Here is a 21,839-nt window from a genome sequence, read left to right as displayed (position 1 = left end):
TAGATTTATTCAGACACATCGCACAGCCAAATTCTTACAAGTTTTTAAAAGTTTTTCTCACATGAATAAGGTGGATCAGTGAAAACACCACTTTTAAAAAAAGAGAGTCAAAAAATAATTTAATTAAATTAAATACTCAAAAGAAAGAGGTCATGGATGATAGCTGTAAGGTTTGGGAAGAAACCTATTTTTGATACCAAATTATACCACAGCAAATGGCATCAATGTCTGTTTATCACTGAGGAACACTGCATGTAATTTCAAAACGTTTTAAGGGCTTCTAATAGATTTTTAACTTTTATTTTTTAGGTTAAAGACTGAACTCACATAAACTGTTTTTTATTGCTCTTACATCATGAAACAAAGTGATTTAGCAATAATAAAATACAGTAAATATCGGATACAACAAAATAGTTCATATGCCACATCTAATGGGTTTTTCTTGTTGTTGTTGTTTGTTTTTTGTAAGCAGTGGCCTTGCCAGCATCATGTCTGAGTAGAGGATTAGCAGGCTGCAAACTTTCCTGCTGAAGATCTGATTCAAAGGTGTGCTCACACAAAGAAAAAAACAGATGTTGTTAGATTCCGACCACGGAGGCTAATCTGCCCTCTGTAGATCTCAGGCGCTCCACCATGACCAGTCATCTCTGCTTCTGCTCGTTCTTCCATGAGTGACCCACTGCCTTCACCAGCTTTGTTCATTGTTAGAAACTCCCTAATGTTGGGTTCAAATTGCGCTGCTTTCTTCTCCTCTTCAGCTTTCTACACTACGCTCTTGTGAAAGGGTGCAATACTAAACGCGTAGTAGACTTGGTAGCTTGGGTAGAATTTTATTTTAACTGCATCACAGCAGAAATCGCACTAAAAGTACAGAAAGTATATTTTTTGGCACACAAATGTATCTATAAAATGAGTTCAACATTTATGTACTGCTCTTCACAAAGTAAAGATTATCAAAAAAAACAAACCAAGCAAACAAAAAAAAAAAACATTGCAGTAGAGTTTCTAATTATAGTACTCAAAGTAATACCAGCGCAATTTTGGAAACCCCAGGATTTGGTATGACGGCATGATATTGTTGCTCAACCATGGCAGCAAGGTATATATTATGAGCAGCAGTTTTAATTATGATGAAAGCATTTGGAATAGGTAGGCACTAGGACCTGAAGACAGCAAGAGGAGGGAAGAGCTTTGGGACTCCTCTCTAAACTTGCAGAACAATCCATTTCTCATAGTGTGGGAGGGAGACAGACAGAAGTGGATGGCCCAAGACCTGGATGCACAGCTTTGAAAAGTAGGAGCGGGATTTTAAGTTTGGGATAACTTTACCTTGCAAAGAGTGAGGTGGACTGTAGGAGACTTCTTTTTTTTAGGTTTTACCTCACTGAGGAGAGAGGAGCAGGAGCATTACAGGGTGGTGAGTTTTGCTTTTATGAAACTGAAGTGAAAGTGAGTGTGTCAACAGAAGACAGAAACACTAGAGTTTATCTTAAAACCTGGGCCCTTTTCTTTCTTACCTGTCATTAAGTTAAAGTGGATCCTGGGAATTTCTTTTGAGCCCAGCAGCAGCCAGTCAGTCCTCTTTAGAGGTGAGAAAAATAAATCCCAGCTGGCTACACAACTAGAGGTGCCATTTAAAAAAAGAAGTTTTACAAGATCACATTGCGTCATGTTTGTCATGTCATGTACTGACATAGTTTTTCAGCCAAACTCAATCATTTTCCTGGTATAGTCAGAAGGGGAGGGAGCACAGTGCAGGTCAAAGCAAAAGGGGGAAAAGTGAGAATAGAAGAGAAGCTTAGAAAAAAATGGGGGTCTCCAAACTTCAATGGAAACTCGTTTACTGCTCAGTAAACTCCTGGGACATCAGGTTACCTTGTCTCCCTGTCTCCCCCTTCTCACCACCTCTTTTTCTGTCTTTCTCTCCACTCATGTTACACAACCCTCAAAAGACTTGTAGATTCTGATGAGCTCCAGTGTCTAACATGAAGTTAGTGAGGTTATCCGTGGGTGGGGCCAGGGTCTTGTATGGGTGACTTTCTTGATTGTTGTTTTTAAACTGATATTTGTAAATGTGTGCTTGTGCTCAAGCAAGCTCATGTGCTAAATGCAGTCCTTATGGCTGCCACTCCTACAAGGGAATTCCTCCCGGGATTTGACGAGAAGAATGTCATCGCAAACAAACATTTAGGCTCATGAACCAAAGTTACACACCAAAAACTCTGAGAATGACAATCAGATTCCCTGCTGTATTAATCTGATTTAAATTCACTCTGAGAAACATGTAAAATGTAGTTATTTTGAACATGGTTTGAAAAAACTCCAAGCAACACCAACAACAACAAATCTCACAAATCATCTTATGTTTTGCCCATATATATATATATATATATATATATATATATATATATATATATATATATATATATATATATATATATATATATATTTGCATTGACATCTGTAGCTTTGCACATTTGTGTTGAATTAAAAAAAGAAAAAGAACGATCAAAAGTTTGAGCTTGGTCCAGTGGAGTAAAGCTGTAAAAGACAAAAGTTCTTCGGTCTGTTTAAACAACATTTTTTGAAATTGTTTATGAGTTTGGCTGCTGGTGTATCCCAGATGGAAGCTGACTGGTTTTCATCACCCCTCTGACGTTCCAAAAGAAGTGGAAAGACAAAGTTCCACCAATCTGACTAAATATATAGTGTGTCTGTAGAACTTCTTAACTGGTCTTGTACTTTGCTGATGACCAAACAGATTTCTTGTGTCTTTATTTTAGTAGTAAAATTAAGAAAAATAGCAACTTGCAGTATCTTGGCTGCATCTTTATGAGATTCTGCTGATTTAGAATAGATCCTGCAGTCTTACAAACTTCTTCCCTTGGCTTTATCTTGACTATATCTGTGTTAACATTTTATCTTAACTTGTTGCTAGTTGTCTGTGAGATGTTTGTGATGTCGCATCAGTGCCTGTTTGCCCATATTCATTCAATTTCTTTGTGCCCAAAAAATTGAAAATATTGTAACTTTGGACAAAATGGAAATGGTCCAACTTGTTTTACCCTTTAAACTGAGAACTGTACCCAGTTGGCCGTGCTAAAAACAGCTTTAGCCATATGAACTAGTGTTCCTATGTGTATGGAGGGCAGATGGACAGTGCTGTTTTCCCCTGCAGACAATGATGTCTGTGATTATTCATGACCCTCTCAGGTTTCCCTTTGAAGTTGAGTTACAGCTTTCCCTATGTTAGCACCAGTGTATTTGTGTGTGGAATTGTGTGCATGTGTGTATTTGTGTGTGTGCTATATGTGAAAGAAAAAAATATATATAGAGAAGAGAATAACACTTTCTAGGAAGGTGCACAAAATCCTGGGGTATTCATGTGGAAGAAACTTTAACATGCCTGAATGACACCCATGAATTAAAACATATTGATAGAAACATTTTTTAAACATACTAATAAAATAGTTTGATTTACCAAATACACTCTGATAAAACAATCTTTTTGCTTCATTTTACTGTAGCTCTTCCATGCTTCGTGCATGTTTGTGTGGAGTAACTTTTGCAGTTTTGAATTATTGTTTTTGTCAGGTTTAAATTGTAACATTTATTTTATTTTGTTCCGTTTACTGAGTAAGAAAAAAAACACATTTTGGTTAAAAATGTTCAAAAATACTGTATATTATTGTTTACCATCAGTTAAAAAAAAATCTTTTGAATTTTAACAAAGGTTAAAACACACATGTCAGGACAACGACGACAACATTCACATGAATAACACACCAAAACTCATTCTCAGAAGTATTGTCTTACCTTTGCTAATAATTCTCCTAAAACCACAGTGTTTTTGGCATTGTTTAATGTTTCTCTTCAGCAATTCATTTCTCTATCTGTAATACCAACATGGTCAGGGCAAAAACTGACAGGTGTAAAAAAAAACAAAACAGTAAAAACATCATAGTTGGTGTTCAGGTCGTGCTGAATACAGTAAATTAAAACAGGATTTTTTTTTTTTTTTGTATCCTGAAAACACACAATACACTGGAAACAAAATTCTAATAAATCCTGACTTCGGGAAATGTTTGTTCAATATTCTGTTAAGCCAAAGTTACTATTTGCATGTGAGCAGAAAACAAACTAGTGTGAACTGGGCCCTAATGGGAATAGATCTTGCCCTGTTGGTAAAGTGTGTTTTAGAAGTAGTTATTTTACTTCATGAATGATGTAAAGAAAAAACAACATATCAGTGAAAATGAGTTGCTGCATTTAAACCACAAATATGTAAGAGTCATATCCACTTATTGTGTTTGTTTAATGGTGAACTGGAAATTTATCATCATCATAATTTCAGTGTGTGCGACATCAATATCATAAGGAGCCGCAATAAATCACAGAATAATGTACTTGGCAATCGGATGGACCCCTACCGTCCTTAACAGCTGCAGCTGATTTAGATGAAAGAGTCCGAAACACTAAAGCACATTTTGTGAGTGTCATGATGACAGTGTAGAAAAAATGTGGATTCATCGTAACAGGTACTGCCATTAGAGTAGTCAACATTACTTTTTAACTCCATGTTTTCCTAATATTGTGTAACCCTAACTTCAATCCTATTGAATCCATGGCACCTTTGTCATTCATTATTCTATTTTAAAGTCTCATATTCAATCAAAGTGATTTAACTGATGAATAATTTGAAAATCTAAGATTTGCTTAAATACATTTTTTTAGAGTTCTTAGTACAGTAGCTGTGGTGGCTTGGTGGTCAGTGCCACAGTCTTTTAATCCTGAGGTTGTAGGTTCAAGGTCAGATTGTGGCAGGAAGCTCTTCTGGAAAAATATTTGCCAAATAGTTTGTGCGAGTTTGCTTGCTGTGGCAATCCCTGAAGAAGGAAACATCCAAAAGAACTTACTGGTACAGTGGGCCATCGCAATATGTGTGTGCATCAGAAAAATAACTGTGTGTTTTATGTTAATTAGGAATTCATTATTCTTTCAAGTTACATTCAGTTGTTTTTTTCTTTGCTGCTCTTCTGTGCGGAGAAATGACAAGCACGTGCACAACCCCACCCCAGCAAATTTAGACTTTCTCAGATTATAGAGGAATGGCAGGGATCCACCCCTAAGAGACATAAAAGATGGAGTGATGTGAGCTGTCTAGACTCCACAGTATTGTGTGGGACACCTGGGCAGGGGGGGACAGGCTGTGACTGCACACCTGGGCCCAGTCTAAAACTGTGAGGAGTCACGACTTAACCTGTGTTTGCACAGAAGCACAAAAAATCTGCAGGACATTCTTTTTGTTCAATGTAGAACGCTGTGCATAATCCTCAAACCAAATTCTTACTACCATATTTAGGCATGAATAACTGAAGATGGTGTTTTAATCTTTTGCATATATGTAAAAAAATGCTCTTTGCATTACGTTATTACGCAATGCAATGATAACATCAGCCAGAAATACAAGAGTCTGGATTACATGTTGCATTAAGAAACACATCTGAGAAGAGGAGATGAGGAAATTTATTTTACATGGGTGTGACAAAAGTGAAACAATAAACAATATGAAAACATTCACTTCGACAATCACAGATCTGCAGTCCTCATTGCAGACTTTTGGCATGACTGCAGCTGCTAAGAATTAAAAAAAAAGTTTAACCTGTAATATTTACACTCAATCAATTATTTACAGCATGTCAGGAGCATAAATGCTTTAATACAAGTTTAATTATGTATGAGTGAGTAGAAAACAAATCAAAATGAAAATAGAATATTTATTTCCTTAAAATTGGCAAAGCTGTAAAATAATAATATTAATAATAATTAAGTAATTTAAAAAAACACCTCCACGAGTTTTGTAAAGACCTATGATCTGAGTTAATTTGATCGTACATGTGGCATAAATGATTATTAATTATTTAAATCTGTACAGAAAGACAAACAATAAATTGTTTGAAAATGACACTTGTTTTTTTCTACCTGTTATGATTGAAATATGAGTCACAGTTTAACAAATAATGCATTTTCGAGTCATTTGTAGCAGTTTTATATAACGGGCTTTGATATCCTTTAATTTATGTTTACTTGTTAAACTGCATTTTGGAAAGTTTAATTTTAGTTGAATTAACATATCCGTGGATGATTACAGCATCTTGGACAGTATCAGCTTGCAATGACTAAATGGAGGAATGAAAAAGTTCAAAAAATAATAGACTGAAGCTTTTCTCAAATAGAAAAAAGATGTATTTGTTCATCACAACTCAGCTGCAGAAATGTTAAAGATTCATGCAAAGGCCTCATCTGCAGTTCAGATCATCTGATGAGCATTTTTACACACTTGCAAAGGCAATACACGAAGACTTCCCTTTACTTACGTCTTGTTTTGCTCCTTAGCAACTGTAGCAAAATTTAATTTTATAAAGACAAGGTTAGGTTGGAGTTAAGATTGGAGCAGCAACAGGCTAGCAAACTTTGGTTTTTCACCTACTTGGGGTTTCTTGCTGTTACTTGCTTCTTGGTTCAAATTAAATCACTTTTTGCTCAATACCCCATGTGTGACTCAGTTGCATAATTTCTACTATTGTACACTTTAAATTAAAGGCAGTTCACATTTTTTTTCTCAAGCATGTTTTTCAGGCTAACCATACTTAGAATGCATAAGAGGTTCTCTCCAAGCAAAACATATAATTGAGCAAAATAATCTCTTTTTTTGTTGGTGGGCGAAAACAAATACATGTACAGAAAAGCTTCCATTTGGAAGGAGCGAGGAGATAATTCATGGTTCAAAATGCAAACAGAAGACTTTGATCACTGAAAAGTTTGGGATAGGAACATCTGGTTAAAAGAAAGAGAGAAAAAACCATGTGAAGGCTCTGACTGGATTCAGTGGGAAAGACAAAAGGTCAGAGTTTATTTCTGGGATTTCCCGTCTGTGCCTGTGGAGGAGAACAGGCACCTGGCGGTCATGGTAGGTCAGAATCTTGAACCATAAACACACGAGCAGAGAGCACAGGGCAGAGCAGAAAATAGAAACTATAATCAGCATCAACCCTTTCTTTCTCTTATATTAGCACCACACTTTTCTTTTTGTATATTTTTTACATTATTTAACGTGTTGCTTGTAATGTAAGAACAGCTAAAGCCTTATGAGTTCAATTTTGTATGAAGAATCCTGAACAGTGACACAGACTGTAGAAAATGGAAAATGTGTTGTCACCTTTCTACTGTAATGCTTGTTAGGGTTTCCCACACAAGATCTAGCAATGTTTAGAAAGGAATCTATTCAACAAAAAATCACCGCAAACTGTGTTTGACATCTCAGACTTTGTGGATTGGGGCAGATTCATTGTTGTGCACGTGCAGGTCTGCTATCAGGGCCCTTTTTTCCCCCAACCTTTTTTATACTGTACAAAACTCAAAATACTCTGTTTGGACTTTTGCAAACACTGAAAATTGAAGGCAGGATTGTTATTGTGAGTCAGTGTTTGACTGCTGAAGATTTGAGTTTGACAGGTGCTGCATCAAAGAGCCGTGTCTGCCTTTGTCTGCGTGCTTCTTTTCTTATGTCTATGCATGCTTATGTGTGGACTGTACATACTTCAAAAAGTGACATCCTAAGTGTGCAGACATGTCTCCTCATTCTGTATTAAATGCCTTTCTGACTTTCAGCTATGGCTCTCAGTCTTTTCATGCATGTGCACGCTGCACAAACACAGTAGCTGATAAATCATCAAATTACTGAGACCTTTCTTACAACAAAAATAACAGTGTTGTGGTCCTAATCTGTTGACTTAGTGCACACCGGCTGTTTTGAATTGTTTCACTTTAAGTGTGTGTGTATATTTGGACTGCTGCGATGAGTCTGTCTTGCTCTCAGTATTCTTACTCTTTATCCCCGCTTGCCTGGACATGAAGCCCTGCCTTGTTGTCATGAACTTCTTAAAGTACACTATTTTAAAATATATGTATATTCTAAATCATTTCAAAAACCTCAGCTAAGATGAAAGTGGCATTTTTGGCTTTGTTTGTAAGAGCCACATAAATTCCTGCTGCTCCAAATTCCCATCTAACGGAGGTCAAGTTTACTCACTTTGCTGTCAAAGAGAGCACGCAGAGGAAACAGAGGCATAAACCACACAAGCATTTGAGGGATGTGGTTTGTTCAGGTGTACGAGAGAGTCACGCATGTGTACGAGTATGTATACGTGTGTTTGTGTTGGATACGTATTGAATACATGCACACACCTTAGCCCCAAGGATATAACCAAAGCCACTTAATTTTTTTTAGACTGGGCAGATCTGTGAAAGCACAGAATCATTAAAGCCAGCTTACAGTTGTGTTAGCCAGACAAGATCCCAGAATTTACTGAACCGTGGAGGACTTTAAAGTCAAGGTTTTTTTTTCGTTTACAGCTGTCTCGAAATTTTGTGTTTTATGTCTTATCTGGCTTTGTTAGAGTTAAAACTTGGGGATTAATACTGTCAATAAGGATTTGGGAGTCAGCTTTTCTACAGTAAATATTAATTTATCTAAGCTGCAGATCAAAAAAAAAAAAAACATGGAGCTGCACTGGAAGGAAGCCACTTTATCTCTTTCATCATAACTCTACTCACACACTTAACAAGGCATGCTGGTAACAGACAGAGGATGGGCCTGGGAGGTCCCACGCAGACAGGTGGTTGACATCAGCCGGGGGTGGGGTGGGTGGGGGCAGGAGGAGGAGCTCAGAGACCCAGAAGCGCAGAAAGAGAGTGATGACAGAGCGATTTGAAGACCACACACAATAGAAAACGGTGGGGTCAAGTCTTTAGTGTGCTTTTTGACGGCAGACTGACAAACAGCAAGAATGATAATTGCATCACTTCTTTCGGTTTTGTTTTGGGATTTTTTTGGGGTTTTACTTTAAACACAGCACATTGTTAGTGTTTATCTCTCAGTGCCAGGACTGACTCATACAGTTCTGTAAAACAACTAATATATTTAGATTTCAAACAATAAGAAATATTGTTTGTTACCTAAAACATTTAATCAAATTATACCAAATTATACTAAATTTGCTCTTTGCCGCTTAACTTATTGTGCACAACTTATTGTAGCTGCATCTATTTTGTGCAAAATGAAAAATTCTAAAAAATAAGGATCTGAAATGACAATATTTCACTTGAATGGATGCTTGTTAAATTCTACAAAAAAAAATTGTGATGCAATTTACTAAGTAACTACATTTTAAACCAACCTGACTCAAACTTGTTGATCATTCTATTGTTTTATTATTTTTTAGCAAGAAACATTCTGATAAGTTTGTTTTTTTTTCAAGGAAAATGCCAAACCTGCTATAAAGGGAAATAAAAGCTTGAGTAGTTCATGAAAGTACATCACTGGGCTGCAACTGGTGGAGACTAATTGGTGACTCCAAACTTGCACATGTAAGAATACAGCTCTAGCATTCTTGAGAAGAACTGAAGATGTCTATGACAAAATTCCGATGAGATGAAGACACCCATGTCAACTTGGTGACTTATTTGAGAGGAACTTTGTCGCACAAATTTTTTGAATATCTTCAAAACCTAAGCAGCAGGATTATGTGTCTCTGCAACTCATGCAAGGAAAGTGAAAAACGCTACAAACGTTGTTAGATATTCTAGAAACTTCCTCGCAAATGCCATTCACGAAATAGTCGCAGCCCACTGAGATACGACCTTAAAACAGACCTCTGTAGAAAATCCAGTTTACTTTAAGAAGTCTAAACTTTTGTGCTTCATATGACTTCCTTTTCAAGTCACTATACGGATACAGTAGATAGCTAACTTTGAGTATTTGTCTCGCAGTGAAAATTTCTTCATGCTTGCTATTACTGGTGTGAAGTAGTCCTATGGCAATGATTCATCCATAAAATATGGAACAAGAAGTATATTTAAATGTCTGATCATCTGGTGACCAGTCAAGCTTTAAATTGTCCAGTTCTGGTAACTAGCCTATTAATTGACACATTCATAAAAAGAATCATACACTTTCCATGTTTTCTTCAGTGTCCTGAGGTTGATGCTGCATAAGATGTGTTGATAAACCTTTTGTTCCATACCACCAGGACAAAACCAAATTTATCTTGTTCAATCCAAATTTAAAGTTTAGATCAAGGAATTCTGAATTCAAGGAGGAACATTAAAGCAACACTGTGCTTGCTTATCCTTATATCCTATTTTTTGTCAACAGGCCCACACCCATGCTTGTGGCATCAGACAAGAGTGCAGTCCAAGTAGGACACAATGGAAAATTATGGGCGTATGAGCATTCATGTCTGTCTACTCACTCCGACGTTTGACCTCATGCAAATTTACCTTGGCGACTGGCGTACAGGACGGCGCCTCTGCTTTGTTTACCATACCACACAGTCAAAGTATGTGACTGTGTGGGATATCTATATGCCATGTTGAGTCAATGGCAGAAGCAGTGAGACATGTTTGTTCTGCAGATACATTGTAAAATGAGTCAAGTCAAACTGCGGCTGATGAGCTGAGTGACTCACACATTAGTCAGTGATCTATATCAGAGAAGCAACTGACGTTTAGAAACTCTGCTAATGGCTTCAGTCACAACAATACTTGCTGACTTTCTCCATCTGGATTAATATTTCCTTCAGATTGTAGGGGTTTACAAGTTGCACTCTGGTAAATGCCCTAGGAGTAAACAAATAAAAGAATCTACTAAAAATCTGAGACTGTTGGTTTTCTGTCAGTTGAAACAAGTATAACTAAGAAAACAGGTTTTCTGTTAAAGCTATTGAGATAAGAAACTTAGTGCAGAAACTCCACATGTCCTCTGCCCATAACTGCTTTGTAACTCCCCGTGGTCTCCTTCCTTTTTCTAACCCTGTCCTTGAACTCTTCCTTGTTTCCAACTCCGTCACTGTAAAACCATGTTGGATTTTTTGCTTCTTTCTGTCACAAGGAACTTTTTTTTTTGTACAGTTCATTGTCTCAGATCCATCTGTATCCCCACATAACTTGCTGCCTCGCCCCATCCATTAATGTCTGTGTGATTTTTTTTTTTTCTTTTTCTTCATCCTTCTGTCTTAATGCCTGTCCGTGGCCAGACAGGCATTCTTGCATCTGGACCTCCTTTCTCTTCACTGCTGTGGGATTTTAGATTCTCACCAGGAAGGGGGGAGTTATTGCCATGGCTATGCTGAAAGATTAAGCACTTGTCATGAGAAGATTGTTAAATGTCAAGGTCATAAAAAACTAGGGGTCTGGAAAACATGTTAATCATTTTGTTCATCCTGCCTTCAAGGCCTTGGAGGACTGGCCTCCCACCTCCACAGGTCCACTGCAGGGAGAGGGTGGGTTTACTGGGACCAGGCCCAGTTATACTGTAGGAAGGACATAAAGGAGGACAATAAGGGAGAGGTGGCCTTTACTTAGTGTCAAAATGTCTACGGTTGTCTATAACAGCACACACCACATTTTAGTTCACTATCTGTAAAATGGACAGAGGTATTCCCATTGTTGTTTAATTGGATTAACTTTAAAAGTTCATTTTAGATATACATCCAATTATTATGTTCTGATGGTTTCATTAAAATACATCCACTAGTTTATGAGTAAGAAGAACACACAACTACATGCTGTGTGTTCACCCACCTATCGCTGCGGTAGGCAATAAATGTAGTTCTGCAAACCGCATTTAGAAGGAATTCTTTGTAAACATTTGTTACATTGTTTCACTTTATTCAAATGCAATAACATCTGAAATGAAAGTCAGCTAAATGTCTTGTTTATTTTGGAGTGCCTTCATAAATACCACAATGGAACATGGTTAAAATAAGTCAGTTATATATTGTGTTTATTATGATTTCTTTCCTTCAAACAATGGGGATTCAGTCTTTTTTTTTAAATGAATCTTTGATCAATTTACTGTAAGGCAACGTGGAACAATAGTGGAAAAGCTTTTTTCTCGTCACATCGCCACTTTACCTCAAGGTGGCCCTTCTATAAACACACAGCTCTGGAGTAGTTTTGTTGAGAAATAATCTTTAGCATTTTTGCTGAATGAAATTGAAGTGCCAAAGCAAATTTAAAAAAAAAATTTAAAAATAGGCCAGAGACATACACTCTGTGCTAAGGCTTGTGATTCCTGAATCTGTTTCAGGATTTTGGATATCAAGACTTTGAGCCTTGCTTCATTAGAGGGGAGTTTATTATAAATTTCATACTGTAGTTTGACCTGTGGAAATCAACGACAGCGTCGTTGTTTCAGTTTGACACACTTATTTGCCTTATAAAGTTGTCGCACAAATTACAGATAGTGTGCATGAACGCTGATTTATTTTGTGTGTATGACAAACACACAATTACTAACAACTACTTGATTACTAACAACACATTTTCCAATTATTTTTGTACTAAACATTTGTTGCAAACTTGCCACTTCTCCTCTTTTATTAAGTTACTTTGAATTACACTTTACGTTACAATATTTTGATGTGGATAAATACAGACCTAAAATCTGTGCGTGTTGAGACATTGTAGCTTCACACATGCCGCAATGATAGAGCTGATCTCGACAATGTACAGGGCATACTGTTTATAGTAGAAAATACAGCGGGCATCACCTGTACTATGGAGACCTGCACTGTATTGTGTAATGGAAAAACACCATTATTGTCGACTCGGGAAAGAATCCATGTGCACATATGTTCATTCAGATAAAATGCATAACTGTGATATATTTGGATGAAAGTACCTGCATTTGCATTCTTGTACGCTCTTGACACTGAGGGTGCTTGCATTAATGGGAGTGGAGTGTAAACGTGCATGCGGATACAAGTCTGAATATTATTGAAGCTTTAAGGCACAGTGTGTCACTTTACAGCTACAGCTACAGGCAAATTGTGCTTTTTAAGGGGCCTTTTGGCCCTAAACTCTCAAAACTAAAGAAATGCAGCCTTGGTTAAGCTTCATAGTGGAGATCGAGCTGCAGAATGGGATTTTGTTTTTTATTAACGGGGTCACTGGAATTATATCAAAAAGTTTTGCAATTTTCCTTAGAGACAAGACAATAAAGATCCAACCCACCGCTCTCCACCTGCACTCAAGCACTCATTCTAAAATCTGTTCGCTGTTAGACACAGCAACAGCTATGCACTCAGGAAGTAACCTCTGGCTCATGACTGTGAACAGTAGGTCAGATTCCAGCAGCGAAAAAATAGGAAGATGGACAAATGAGAGACAGACAGAAAGAAACAGAAACTGAGAAAAGCTTGAAAGAGTGAAAGATACTGCTTTTTTGTTCAATTCCTTCCTTTTATTTTCCACACCCTGGCTGCTCTGATCCTCTCACAATGTCCCTGACAGTCATATTTTATTTAAAATATCACAGCTGATGATAAGAAACATCTGTGTAAACTGGCGATGTACATATATATTCAGTGCATGCCTTTGGAAACCTGCTAATCAGTGTCTCATCTCCTATTGTCTGTTTTATGGCTTTATTACAAGTAAGTTAGTTTGAAATGGTTGCCTAAGGCTTTCATGTGTTTTCGGAAGTGTATTGGCAACTGTGTTAGGAATTGTTCGGGAAATATGCGCACCTGCCTTCCGGAGTTCAGCTGCCAGCAGAGTTTGAGTGAAATGTTATTGTCTTGATATTCAATAAAAAAATACCTTTAAAAGTTTGATTTTTTGCCTGTGTGTTGTTAACTGCAAGTATGGTTCATTGGTGTACCCAGTTGATACAAGTTGATGTCTAAAACTGATATCTTTTATTATTTGTTTATTGTAGCAGCTGACTTCACATCACACTGGACTGTAAAGGTTTAGTTGTGTATATCTTGTATTTTTTCGTCATTCCACTTGTAATTGAAGTGTTTTGTTGCAGGTTGAGGGCCTGTCAGGTTGATGCTGTTTGTGTCATTCGTCTTGTGTCCTGAGGCCAGGGCTGTGCAATTAAAGTTTCAAGTATTTCCGATTTACAGTTGGCCCTTTGGTTCTCACAACAGATGTCTATTGATATTAAAGGCATGGTTAACAGAAAAAAACATTTGTGTTTTTACACAATAGGAAATAATAGGAGAAAGATGAAAAGCTGTTGCAATGTCATAAGCTCATTATCGGTTGCGTAAAATCGAAGTGCCTGTTTTGCATGTTTGTTTTAAATGTCCATAAGTTTCGTGCCAAAACAGGAGACACTCAGTGAGATGTTTCTGACAAATAGAACCAATGAAAAATCTCACCTTCTCTCTCAATTTGAATGTATAAGTTTATCTAAACCTTGGAAAAATAGGCATTGTTCTCAAGAAGCACCAGGACAGGTGAACAGGCTCTAATTAAAAGCTGTTGCAGGGTTTTATATTGAAGTCATTGAAAAAAAAATACACTTTTGCAGATATTAATTTGCATAATGGAAGGGGGTGGTGAGAAGCTGGAACCTAGCAGCCAGACATGCTCCCGCTGTGGGCAGTGAGTTGGGAATCACAATGCAGTTAACATCCATGTCACTGGAAACTAGAGAACATGCAAACTCTGAGCTGTAATGTCCAACGAGGGTTGCATGGTGGTGCAGTGGTTCGCACAGTCACCCGTCCATCTACACCTACAAGTCGAGTACTTGTAGGACTTTGTCTTGCATTGCATGTATTTGCCTCAATATATAAATTACGCAGCTCATTGTAGGCGGTTGCACTTTTCTCTTCAAGCTCAGGGCCTTAACCAGAGGCCTGGGAGTTTCAAGCTTCAGCACAGTATCTTAGCTGTTCATCGGGCTGTGCTCTTCTGAACAGAAACCTTTGAGTTTGAGGAATGTCCACAAAATAAAAACTTCTAGATCAGATGGTATTCAGTCTGAATCAAATCATAATTTACAAAACGAAGATGCCACTGTATCAAAAACAGTTGCTTGCCACTAAAACCATGCACTCCTAAGAAAAATGCTCACTGAGGAAAAGGGATATTTGAGAGGTAAAATAATATGTTGTTGTTGTCTAGACGATACAGGAGTTTATTTTGAAAACAAAGTAGTCTCTTTCTGATTATCATACAAAAAATGCAAGTTAAAGTCATTTCAGCTTTGCCTTACATTTTGATTATTGGCAAGGAAACCCAGCATAATTTTGTCTTTTTAAAAAACCCACAAACTATATTTTTTTATTATTAGGTTTTGCTTGTTTTGATTTTTCAACCTGTAATTTGGTTACCATTTTATTGAGTTAATAAATTACAGCTGCATTTTAAGTGGGATGAGTTTTTCTCTCTGATCTGTGCCTAACTCATTCCATCAACATTTCTTTGACAGTCTGTCATATTCATTATCATTGTGCTCATAAGAAATGTTGCATGATATCATTTTACGTGACAAAGACTTGATTCACGACAGTATCTTGGCTTTTGTATTAGTTTCACATGGCATATCATCTAAATTGTGACAAGCAGATTTTCTTTTCTCAGATGCTTTCATTGCATTTGTGAATGAAACGCTTCAAAAATGAGAATTGGAAGCTGTGCAGTTATCTTTGGAGCAACGAGAAGGCTTTCAGAGGTGGAAGTATAAATGATCAACTGTGAATTTTAACTTTGGATTTTAATTTAAAATGAAGCGTTCTCCAAAAGTCAGATTCACTTACGAGAAAAAGAGCAAGTTGACCTGGCGGTCATCCGGCTTGAAAATTATTTCCAGTGGTTGACAGCAGGAGGAAATGCACTACACTGAGCTGACGAGAGACAGGGGGAAACTGTTTACCTTTCTCTGTGTTCCTCTGCATCACTCTCGCTCCATCTTCTCGTTCTTCCCCTCCTCTCCCCAGCTCTGCTGCTGTCAGTCTCTCCTTCTCACCCCCTCATAATCTGGTACGGTTGTCATCACTGTGAGAGAAGTGCGTGTTTGTTTGAGGGAACCGTTGACACGGCGCTCCTGCACATCTTTTAGCGGGGACTTGTAACTAATGACTAACGTATTACACAGATAGGAGGAAGTCCTTGCTTACTGTAAACTAACCGCCTACTGATGGAAGGCGATGCTCTCCTTTAATGGTCTGAGCCACCTGCGTTTCTTTCACAGCTCTTCAACCAAAAGTGGAAACAGAGTCAAAACAGTAGATCATTTTGTTGATTGCTTGGCCAAATAAAAACATGCTACAGGCAAACACTAGTACCAGTGACAGTATGGCTGAGCTCCAACGCCTTTAGCTATGTAATATGTCTTCATCTGAAGTGTTTTCCTCTTGTGCTGCTGTGTGATTGGTTTTCCTTGGTCACAACCTCGCAGCTGTGGAAAGTCTTTCCACTCAGCTTTCATCATCTTTGGGCAGAAAAGGTTGTTGTACCCAGTCAAATAAAATGTTGCCGATCCAGATAGTGCCATGTAATGCTCGTGCCTTTATGGCATTTGAAAGTGATGAATGAGTCAACCTAAATTGGTTTTGACTCACCGGCTGGCAGGCCATTACATTATGGGAAAAGGAACCTCCTCCATTTGCAATAACCCCCCTGAGGCAGTTTTGTAGAGTCTGTTCTCATAGAGATCATCCACATAGGCTCCTGTACGATGTATGATTCATAAAAAAATTATTTAACAACCTCTTTGTTTACACCACTGTGCATTAATAAAGTGTGTTGGCTGTCTGAGAGCATGAATCATACTGTGTTTGTCGTTTCTGTTGTTGTGATGATTTCAGAATTCCTCTGTCATGACTTGGCCCCACAAGAATCTCCTGCTTCCTTATTCTTTAGGGCATCTCTGATTTGTGTTTGTGTTTCTATTTTTTCAGCCTGGATACCAAAGAGGAAAGAGGTTCCTTTGAAAGAAGCTTCTCACAACCCCATGAAAGTATTTTTCTTAATTGAAACCAGTCTGACAGTATTCTTTGAAAAAAAAAAGTGAAGCAAATAAAGTAATCATTTGATTTAAGTAAATCGTCTCAGCAGAGCTCAAATTAAGCAAACATGACTTACATTTAACTAGATTACGTGACAAATTACTTCATGTATGTGTGTTAAAACACAGAAACAGTGTGTGGAAATATGTCTACACCCTAAAATCCAGTAGCTGGTAGAACTGCTTTCCAAATGTTTCATCTTATGACCCACAAAATAACAGTAGCAGAAACCCACAACCCAGGTTTTGGTATCATTGGTTGAAGCATTCAGACCTATTAAACAAAAGCATGATGGTAACACTAAGTGTCTAAATAACCATTTTACTATTTCTACATGCACCTCTGGTTTATAGAACCGTTCTAGGCAAGAAACACAAGAAACCATTATGCTTTGTGTAACTTTATTAGTCTGTAAAATGATTTTGGGGAAAAATGTTTCATTTCGTGTTGCCCCAGTTCATTGAGATTTGTTAACATTAATCTATGGAAAACTCTTTGAAGGTCCCACAGCAGCATTTTGATTGGTTTAAAATCTGGACAGACTGTCTCGTTGCATTCTCTTTTTTTGTTTTTTGTTTTTTTAGCCATTCTGTTGTAGATTTGCTGCTGTGCTTGGGGGACATTGTTCTGCAGCATGGCTGAGTTTTGACCAAACGACAGCTGAAAGATGGATGGTCTCGTACTCGACTCTTTAGAGTCCCAACAGTACACAGAAGAGATTATAGAAAAGAAGTCCTATTTGTACAGTGCGTATGGCAGATGGATTTAACTTTCCAGTGCAGCCTGTGTACAATTCCTGCAGAAAAATGTAGCTGGCTTTTTTGCAAAAGCATGAATAGCTTGTGTTTGAATTGCTGTGTGTGTGCTTGTGTTTGTTATTCTGTGTACAGTATTTGTGTGTGAGGGTCAGAGGGACACACAGACATACGGTGGAGCAAGTGCTGAAGTAATCCTATAACTCAGAGGTGTTCTCTAAACCTCTCTGACCCCTGCACTCCTGGGATGCAGTGTTTACGCTGGCTCCTCCGGTATTAAACACAAGCCACATATTTTTAACATTAGGATCCTCTAGGCTCAACCTGAACCATGGAAATAGCGAGCTGCCCGTCAGCCTGGATCAGTCAACTCACTGTATGTTTGGACCACCTCCTAATGTGTATATGTGAAGCTGAGTGTGTTTGATTGTGTTTACTGAAGGCAAAAAAATATTAAGTTTGTCAGAACAATAGTTTCCATTGCCCAAGATCGTTTGATTGTTGCGCAGACAGCATACAAACTGACCTTGTGGCAGGATTTGAACAAGTATTTGTATACCTAAAGACAAAATTACACCAATGCAAAAGGTTTTTCTTTCATACTTGAGTCTTGCATTTTTAAAATTTTTCTCATGTAAAATACCAGTCTTAGCAATTAGTTGTAATTCTAATGAATGGAACAAGATGTTTTCATTCAGAAATAAAGTGGGAAAGAGCAATGAAATACAGTTGTGATTCTTTGAAGCTAAACTGAGATAAACAAAGACATTTTGAGACAGATCTCTTTAGTTACTTCACATAACTGCCTTGTACAACTCCAGTGGTTCTAAGAAAAAACTCCAGGCCTTGAACATTCTTAGCCTGTGGGAAAATACCTGAGCAAGGATTCAAAAGGCTAAAACTCTCCCTTGCAGCATAGTTAATATTCCAGTGACATTTTGATATGTTTCACCTGCTTGACTGTGTCTTTGCTTGCTGAATACAAGGAACAGCAGGCAACACTGACACCTGTGGGTTACTGGCAGCTGCACTGAGAAGAATACAGCACAAGATTATTACTTTCCTTCAAGATTTCAGTGCTCCAGGAGATTACATGAAATAGTTTTGCTAAGATTACCATTAATCACCAAATGCTTCCTAAGCTTTTCTATATCCGAGCAGAAGGCAGCAACCTTGGTGATAAAATTAAACATGCAGAGGTACCTAAATATTTACAGCATTCACAAACTTTGTGGTATTCCAACACAGTATCAGCAAGATGAATTTCACAAAACATTGTAGAAATGTCAGAAGTCCTGACAGGTCAGTTTCAACTCACCTCAGTGACCTACTGAGTGTTTGCATGAGATACCATACTGTGTGTTCACACACACCATGATATCTAAGCATGCTAACTATTCCTCAAAGCAGCCCCTCATGCATTCCTACATGCACATGCATGTTGTGTGTGTTTGTATAGTCGCTGCAGGTATGGCTAGATTTGAACGCATGTGTTCCCATCCTCTGTCACCATTTCATGATTGAGTGCTTTACAATAAATATAGGACATAGCATCTAATGAGGTGTGAAATTCCTCACATAACAATGTTTGGCACGTTGGAGTTCTAAGAATTAAACATGGTATTGATGTGAATGTACTTTGCATTAGTTTACGCTAAAAAATGATAAATTGTATATGTCTGTGAAGATAGACTGTGCACGTACCCTCACACAGTCTAATATGAGTCTATAAAGAAGACAATTAGGGTATGTTCTTTCATATTTTTTACGGAAAACGTATGATTGTTTTAGTTTTCTACTCTCTTAGGTTGAATCTGCCTGGGAATAATTCAGATCTTTGAAAGTGGAGTTCTGTAGAAAATGCCATGAACAATAATGTCTCGTCCATTGTAGGAAGCTCTTTGAACAACCTTTGTAGAAATAGAGTTAAATTTTGACTGCACTGATGAGCTAATGGCTACTTTAAAAATTCTATGGTTATTTGTAAGTGCAAAGAACAGCAGCAAGCTGTAGTAACCTGGGGTACTTTCAGCAGGAATATCATACTAAAATACCCATGTGATGTGAGACTAATGGCAGTGTGAAGGTTTGTAAAATAGAGTTCATGTGAACCACTGGGATTTTTTTAGATTAAGGTTGTTTTAAGACAGCAGCAATCCACTTTGGCCTTGGTCCTATTCAGACTACCTGTTACCTCTTCAGTACAGTCAGAGCTGAACTCATTTTCTCCAAACTGTGGGCATTCAGCAGATAACACATTACATAGCATTCATAACCATTCCACATACCCCCATTTCAGAAGCTCTAAACCATCACTTTAAGATGACAAGTATATTTTTTCAAAGAGTTCTCCATTCTTCACGAACATGGAGTTAGAGATTTGTAATTTAGATTACCTTTATATTACATACATTTGGCCAACTTTTTAACTTCCTTTTTTATTAAGTGAAATGTCTGCGAGTGCTTAGTTTCTCTGTGTTTGAGTTGCAGACCTGTGATTCAGAGGGTCCAAATGGCAACCATGATGGGCCCGGCCTTCGTTGGAGTCTGGCTCTAGAGTCCACAAGGGCTCCCACTTCAACCAGACTCATTCCAAAGGTACCTATGAACACCTACGACAGCAACACATGAAACAAGACACACCTAACAAAGGTACGACTGAAATGTTCCTGTGGTGGTAGAACAGACAAAACATTTGTGACTCTACAGCAATAACCCGTCAAAAACACCTCTTAAATGTGCTTCTAATAAATTTACATTACAACTTCTTCCTGGATAATTATAGAGCTGCAACTAGTTATTCTTAAATTAAAGTGGTCTTTCAATTAACTATAGCTTTTAAGATGAAATGCCAGAGCTACCTACATCAAATAAATGTCCATTCATGGTAAATGTCTATTTTGTCTGAGAGGCCCTGCTCTTTGAAAGAATTCTCAGAGCAGCTATTTAAGATTTTAATGTAGACACTGAAATGGTTTTCCTGTCCTTGGCTCAGGACGTGTGCCCATGAGGTCGTCAGCACTGGTCCTGCTCTTCCTGATCGGTGCCCAGGCTGTTCTGAACATGGGAGGTGGATTAGCCCGGAGCGCCGGGACAGCCAATCAAGGAGCAGGACAGCAGGAGACAGCAGCCAGGGACCACCTCTCTCAGGACCACACTTTGCAGCAGAACCACAGGACCACGCTTCAAAGGACCAAGAGGCCACATCGGGCAGCTTCAAACGCACAGAACAGGAGCCTTGTCATCAGTCGCTCCACAGCGGGTTCCTCCCCTGACCCTTCCAGCTCAGTGGTGGACCCCAAGCTCTTCTCTAAGAGACGTTACCGGCCCTCGCCCCGTGTTGTCTTCAGTGAGGTGCCCCCATCACACGATGCCCTGGAAGATGAGGGCTATGACATTGAAGGTGTCAGGGGTGTGAGGGTGAGGCGCAGAGCAGGATCACACACCATGCCTCGAGGAGAGTTCTCGGTATGTGAAAGCATAAATACCTGGGTGGGAAACCTGACACGAGCCACAGACATAGCTGGAAACGAGGTGACAGTGCTCCCCAATGTCACAATCAACAACGTGGTAAAGAAACAGTTCTTCTACGAGACCACCTGCCGATCCCCCACACACAGGGGCTTCGGGGGACGAGGTGGAAAACAGGGTTCCAAGTCAGGCAACTCGGGTTGTCGTGGCATCGACAGCCGCAAATGGAACTCCTACTGCACCAACACACACATATTTGTAAGTGCCCTGACCGTCTTCAAGGAACGGACAGCCTGGCGTTTTATCCGCATTAATGCAGCGTGCGTGTGTGTTCTCAGCAAGAAGTCTCTGGGGATCAAACTGGGCTGACTGAGGAGGATGACAACCTTTGACCACTGGACTATGAAAGCACACACGCATTTCTACCAAACAGCCACTGCAGCTTTCTTGCCAAGCCAATACTGTAGTCCTTTTCTCCTCCTCAAATCACACACTCCCGCTGGTCACAGCATTCAATCAACACACACTTTTTATTAAACCCCTCAGCCCCCTGACCCTACCTCAGTCAGAGAAGTCCTGGTTGTTTTAAGTTATAAGGACTGTATGTCATATTTATGGTTTATACAGTCAAATATGAAAGTATTTACAGTATGTGTGTATATACAAAATGAATTCAAGCTTTTAATGTGATGTCATTGTTGTTGTGTTGTTCATGTTATTTATTAAACATTTCATTATTTGC

The 21,839-nt window shown here is 38.4% G+C and overlaps 1 protein-coding gene across 3 annotated transcripts; it reads left to right on the top strand.

Annotated features, from left to right (window-relative positions):
* The first annotated feature begins 1,203 nt into the window (after positions 1–1,203).
* Positions 1,204–21,839, top strand: ngfa (nerve growth factor a (beta polypeptide)). 3 transcript variants are annotated; one of them, XM_025005698.2, is made up of 3 exons: positions 1,204–1,294; positions 20,117–20,278; positions 20,622–21,839. In XM_025005698.2, the coding sequence occupies exons 2-3, from the start codon at positions 20,254–20,256 to the stop codon at positions 21,464–21,466; spliced, it is 870 nt and encodes a 289-aa protein (XP_024861466.1). In that variant the 5' UTR covers positions 1,204–1,294; positions 20,117–20,253; the 3' UTR covers positions 21,467–21,839. The 3 variants fall into 3 exon arrangements, with proteins under 3 accessions (XP_024861466.1, XP_017270482.1, XP_017270481.1); XM_017414993.3 differs by having other exon boundaries at positions 1,222–1,417; positions 20,117–20,224; XM_017414992.3 differs by having other exon boundaries at positions 1,222–1,417.

The sequence above is a fragment of the Kryptolebias marmoratus genome, linkage group LG8, assembly GCF_001649575.2.
Source record: "Kryptolebias marmoratus isolate JLee-2015 linkage group LG8, ASM164957v2, whole genome shotgun sequence".
In the NCBI taxonomy this organism is placed as follows: Eukaryota; Metazoa; Chordata; class Actinopteri; order Cyprinodontiformes; family Rivulidae; genus Kryptolebias; species Kryptolebias marmoratus.
The sequence above is the reverse complement of the archived record's forward strand: the minus strand, read 5'-3'. Positions and strand labels throughout refer to the sequence as shown.